The sequence below is a fragment of the Phalaenopsis equestris genome, unplaced genomic scaffold, assembly GCF_001263595.1.
Source record: "Phalaenopsis equestris unplaced genomic scaffold, ASM126359v1 Scaffold000002, whole genome shotgun sequence".
NCBI lineage: Eukaryota > Viridiplantae > Streptophyta > Magnoliopsida > Asparagales > Orchidaceae > Phalaenopsis > Phalaenopsis equestris.
In genome coordinates, this window is record NW_018164444.1 from 59,287,466 (window position 1) to 59,294,072 (window position 6,607).

The 6,607-nt window shown below is 33.4% G+C and overlaps 1 protein-coding gene across 1 annotated transcript in view; it reads left to right on the plus strand.

Moving 5' to 3' along the window:
• The first annotated feature begins 3,931 nt into the window (after positions 1–3,931).
• LOC110019249 overlaps positions 3,932–6,607 on the plus strand; it is a 3,139-nt gene continuing 463 nt past the window's right edge. The window contains exons 1-2 of the mRNA XM_020716849.1: positions 3,932–4,866; positions 6,500–6,601. Of these exons, the coding sequence (XP_020572508.1) occupies positions 4,615–4,866; positions 6,500–6,601 (354 nt within the window). The 5' untranslated portion in view covers positions 3,932–4,614. The remainder of the gene's footprint in view (positions 4,867–6,499; positions 6,602–6,607) is intronic.

Consider the following 6,607-nt stretch of genomic DNA (forward strand, 5'->3'; position numbering starts at 1 on the left):
AATACATCGTAAGTTATGAGTGAGAGAGACAGAGGGAGAGATAGAGAGAGAAGTGAATAGTTATTCTCCTTTATTCATAAAATAATATTTCTATTTATAAGGAAGACGGTACGATGCGGTAATGTTACATTTTTACCCATGTTTTAAAGAGGGTATAGGGTATTCTTGATATTTTACATATATGAGCATATCAATTGGTTATTATCTACCTCGGTTGACTGAGCTTGTTTGGCTTCGAGTCGACGAGACAGGTTAGGTCAACTAGGGTCGGTCGATTGGTTGAACTTGATTGGCTTCCAGTTGGCAATATTGTATCGATCGATTGATCGAGTCTAGTTGTTGACCCTTAATAGTGGATGGGGGAGCTTCTACACATCCTCGATATGATTTGACATGCTGAGAGGCTAGTTCTTCCCTCAGGTCAGCTTTTTTGTGATGATTGGCTCATATGCCTCTTTGTCCCGTTCTTGACCAAATGACTCAGACTCGGATATTCGGTTGTCTTTCTTTTCTCTTTCAGCTTTGACCTTATTGGCTTTGGCTTAGACAGTTGCACTCTGTCAGATAAGTTGGTCTCATGGTTTTCTGTCAGTAGACTCTCATTTGTCATACTCTTTTCTTATGGATCGTTAAATATTCTCAGGACCAGCACATACACATTTTTTATGTACATATTTTTATACATATGGTTTTCTTATTTCTTGAAAGAGACGTTGAAAAAAGAATAAGATAATTTAATATAAAAAGTAGATAGCATTTATTCTTAATAAATGATTCAATAAATGAACTCCCTTGATTTTTGTGTCTTTAATCCTTATTAATAAGGCGTGACATGACACTTTTCTTTCCATATTTGTCATGTATCCCTTCGTCTGAATCGGTTAGCTTTCAAGCGTTGTCATGGAGAACACCCCGAATCCTCTGGTTGGTGCCCCCAGCGAAGATTTGCTTTGTGTTGCCCTCGGAAGACCACAATACCACTTGAAAGGTGAAAAAAAAGGCTATTACTTTGAAGAGAAAAGCGACTGCATTGGTGGATTAGGTAAGGTCGTCCGACTCGTTCCTCTATCCATAACAGAGGAATGTTCAGGTGACTAGCCCAATCATTGATCTATCAGCTAAATCTTTTAGTGCAGCACAATACCTACTAACAAAACAGACCATGCAAGAGGCTATCGGTGCTTTGTCGCAGCCCAAGGTGCAAGAAGCTACTAGTGCTCTATTGTAGTTAGAGGTGTAAGAAATTGTCGGTGCTCTGCTATCTCTCGATGAGGGCGCTGTATAGATTACATCATCTGTGGGAGATTGATTCTTTGGTATGAATAGCCTCAATCTTACTTATAAGATTTTAATATTTTATGGGTCCCCTCTTCTTTACATTGACATTTGATGCAGCTAACCCGTTCTAGGAGATGACTGACCTATAATAGACGTTAAGGGAAACCATAACATGATGCTAGTGGCAGCTGAACAGGTTCTAGACAGGAGCAACCGCCCCTTGAGTAAGGATGGAGGGATTGACCGCTCAGGTAGTCTTCGCAGAGAAGTAGCTATTGGACGTTTAACATCCCTCAGGTCACAGACTCCCCACTATTACTCAATTATGCTACTTATTTGGCTCCTCATATTGTTTGAGGCATAAATCGCACTCACTGCACTATTTTATGTTGTTAAATCATATTTTATCCATGTAATCATTTCAATTGATAGAGCGAGTGATGGAAGAAGGGACTATTTAAAGAAAATAGAGAAAAGGGGTAAGTCATATTAAGTTTTCAAAGGGTGTACTTCAGTGCAAGAAAGATATCTCTTTTATTTTTTTGCTCCCCTATATAAATGTTTAATTTCTCTTATAGGCTATACATATATTATGATCACACTTAGATCTCTAGAGAATTCAAGCAATTTGAATTTTTCGTCTATTGCCTCGAGGGTTAAAACTATATCATCTTCAATCTTCTATTCTCTATGGATTTGACATTCAGGCGCCACCTCGTTTAGTCACATAAGAGACATAGTTGACCTTCTTCCCTAGACATCTCCTCCCTAAGTCATGAATTTGTGAGCGAGTGAATCGCTACCCAGGGCTAGCTAGTATTTTAACCCTGACGTTAAAGTTTTACACTCAGCCATTTGCATTCAGCCCAACTTATTCTTGGTTTCAGCCATTCGTACTCAATCAACAGTACGCCTGAGCTAGATCATCTCTACCGCTCCCACTTATTTAGGTTGGATCTATCCACAGAGGTATACCAGGAATGGAAGCCCGCTAAGTTGACTCCTATCTTGCTTGGCTTGTCACAATCTCTTTTGGTTTGAGATTAGCTTAAGCTGAGGCTTTTTTGGGTCCTCCTCAATCATTAGCAATTCTAATGTTGTACAAGTGTTTCTAAGTCAACTCATGCTAGCACTTTTGGATATAAATTAATAAACCATTCATATTTATTATCCTTCATGCATTGATGATTTTGAAATTGAACTATTTTGGAAAAGAAGCATAAGGTTACTTTGGCCGCTAGTTCTATTTTTGTTTGATAATGACTTATAATCTATTATGATCCTCACACCAACCTTCCCTTTTTCAATATACTTTTACACGTGTATTTCTTTTACTTTTTATATAATTTTATTTACTCCGCAGGTTGAGCGTTCAAACCCCTCACATAGATTATTCATTTTATTTTCAACCAATCTTTGTATTCGAGCACTATTTCTTATGTGTTAACGATAAATATATTTGCGTCTAAATTTGATTATGCCCTCAATTTCTCTAAAAAATATATATATATTTTTAAATTATTTAAACAAATTTAATATGCAATAGTTAACTCACATTTTTCTTAACCAACTTATCAGATATTGGGAAAAGTTGTAGTTGTTGTGAAGTTATGGTGGACATGTCTTTCCTACCTTCCTTCTTTTTTTATATAGGTGGCATTGAAATTGGTAAAATTACATTAGCTATATCTACAACATAAATGTAATGGGAACATAAAGGAGCAACTGAGCTCCACCCTTAAAAAAATGAAATATTAGCAGGACTGCAATCATGAAGGGAATCAAAGCTGCCCAAATATTCATCAGATTCTAACACCTAAACTTTAAATTTTACATTTATACCTCCCAGGACTTGCAAAATTGCAAGAAATTTACAGTAGTAAAATGAGTACAACTTCGACACAACTTAAGGACAAAGCCATAAACATTGTTAAATGCATGATATATTGAGCCATATACCAATCAGAATGCATCAATTTAGGACAGATATTTACATAGTTTAAAGTAATTTCAGTGATAGAAAAATATGTACACGCAACTACCATTTTCTCAATTTCTTCTTCAACCCTCATCTTGTTATCTACTACATCCATCTTTAAGTTCTAGCATTGACCTTCCAACTCGATACCCATATGCCTTAGGTTGTATGTATGATTTATCCAAATCACAAATATTGAGCTCTGGGCCATTTCGAGAGGGATGATGACGTATGTAATTATGTAACGTCATTGTAGAAACTACTATGTTTACATGCTTCCCAAAAGAATACATTGGCATATCACCAAAAATAATCAACTTCTTATTCCAAACAACTGAAGCCCTTTCAATCACACCACATAAATAAGAATTCTCTTATGAAATATTTCCAGTCTTCTACGCGCCAACTGACCACCTCTTCGAAAATAAAGAATATGATATTTTTTTGTCTGAAAATGATTTTCAAAATCATCGTAGCATTCAGTTTCCAACATCAACAAGATCATATTTACCTGCATAAGAGCAAACATGAATGAATTCAGTAAATTTTTAATTTGTACTAAAATTTTAATTGTAAATAATCATAATCATCCTCTATATGGTATAAGAAAGTTATATTTTCAATTACGAGTCAAAAACTTGAAAATACGATTGTTATGTGCACTACATTCCCACCTTGACATTATAAAAATAAAATGCATGTTAAAATCACACACTGTCATAACATTCTATGTCAACATTCCTTAACGACCTATATACACTGTTTCCTCACTATGTAACACTCAAGAATCTATGTGTTTTTCATCAATTGCTTCTATACAATTATAAATGAGAAATGTTGAACAATATCTTTGTTTTTTTTTCCTAGAGATTATCGAAGTAGCAGTAATGAAACATAGCAGAACTGGACCACCACAAACCCTCACCAGATGTTTCCAAACGCAGGAATGGCAGGCCAATTGTTCTTAACTAATGCAGAATTGAGAATACTACACCCCAAATGAATTAAAAATAAGTTTCCAGAGCAACGGACTGCATAAAATACAAAATTTATAGAGGGCATAATTCAAACCGGAGCCACGGGGCAATCTCAGCTACAGTGCAGCTAATCAATGGATCCCATCTCTGTATTAGAAAATTCGAGACACAAAGCCAAAATTTTGAAAATGGTGCGATGAAGTCGTGGTCAAAGACCGAGCAAAACGAACCCTAATTCCGTCTTCTTCCTCCCCTTTCTTCCCTTAATCCCATCTCCCTCTCTCTTTCTCAATTGATAAACCCGATCGCGAGATCATCGATTCAATTTCTCCGATCACCGATTAGAGTCCCTGATATTTTTTCCTAACGCGGCCGTCGGCGATGAATCTTGGTGGCCGGAAAAGGAGGCGGAAGTTCTGTCTCCCGTCCTGCTTCTCAGCTCCGTCCGTATGGGATCCCGACGAATTGGAGTTTGCGCAGGATGGGTTGCAGATAGCTTACTTGACGCGTCTTCGTGGCCGGAGCAGGACGGTTCCGGTGGTGGAGATTGCCGGAGATGAAGGAGAGGAATACCTGGAGGTGCGCTCGCCTGCCGGAAATCAGGGGAAGGGATTAGGGCAGATCTTTCGTAGGGTATGAGAAATTACTTTATTTATTATTTTATTTATTTATTTATTTTTGAAAATTTTACATGCATACCTCTCAATTCCTTCGTATTTACATATTTAATATCTAAATCTTAATTTTTACACATATATATCTTACTTATTCGTGAAAATATAGTTAAAAATTAAAATGGTAATATTCTTAAGCTAATATAAAAATTTTGGATGGTATAAGTGTAAGAAATAAAATTTTGATTTTGGTTATGTAAATACATAGGAATTGGATGGTATGTATGTAAATGCATCATTTTTATTTTCGGAAATTTACATACACTATACAATTCTTATCTAACACCCATAATTTGTTATTTACATTAAATTTATACATGAAAATATTTATTTCACTTTTAATGATATGATGTCAAAGATATGGAATATTTAGATGTTAGATATGTCAATACATAAGAATTATGTGGTATGTATATAAATGTCCCTTTTATTTTTATTCCTACTCATATTTTATTTTTAATATATTTTTTTAATCTATAGAGAATTAAAAATACGTTTATTTTACATAAATTAATAATATATATATTTTTTAATTTGAAGGCTAATTTATTATATAAATTAATTAATTAATTGAACAATTAGTTGTGTAAATATATAAAAATTTTATATTAATCATTTCATTTTTTTTCCAATAGGTATTGGAAGAGAATGATTTGATTAAATTGAGGCTTAGAATTGACTCGCATGATAGAAGATTTGTAATTTTTTTTATATAATTATAATAAATTTAATAATTTTTAATTTCTATTTAATTTTTAAAATTAATAATATATTTAATTATTCTTTATTCGTTTTAAAATAATTTGCTGATTCTAAAATTTTTTTGATAATTTTTTATCTGAATATAATTCGAAAGCTTTGCAATTATTGGTTCTAAAATTATTTTGATAAAATAATTTTTTATCTGAATATAATTCTAAAGATTTGCGATTATTGGGATTAGTCCCTTTCAAATTTTTAAAATATTATTTTATTTTCTTTGCTTATAGTTTTTTCCATGTTTCTCATTTTAAGTGAGTTTAGCCGGCTAGTGAGTCAGCCAGACTCAACTCAATAAGTGAATTGTGAACTAAACTTGATGAGCTAACAAGCTCAGCTCAAGCTAGCCCTCACTCCACTCATTAGCTCGTGAGCCGGTTCATTTTAAAAAAATAATTAATAAAAAATGTACTTAAATAAATTTAAAAAAAATTCTTATTAAAAATATTTAAAAATTAATATTTTACATTTTATATTGAATTGTTTCTTATCAATTATCTTCAAAATATTCATTTTATCTATCATTACATTATAAAATTAATTTAAATTAATATTTTCACTCTATTTTCATAATGAATAGACCAGTTCAAACTTGTAGAGTTAAGTTTTAATTTGAGCTCGAATTTAATTAATTAATCAAACTTTAACTCGAGTTGAGAGTGACTCGAATTATCGACTCAACTTGTTTACGCCCCCTAACTCTACTTTAATTTCCTATTAATAATACAATATAAATAAATTTTATATTTATTATCATAAATATTTAACAAATAATAAAAAAAATAATATTTGCCCTCCTATCACATAACGATTTTTATTCCTTTTCCGGTCAGAAGGTGAAAAATACCAAAGCTACAGCCCAAAACGCAACCCACTCGCCACGATCAACCCGGGCCCACATCCAGCAATCCATCTTCTGCCACGTGTCGACCAATGTCCAC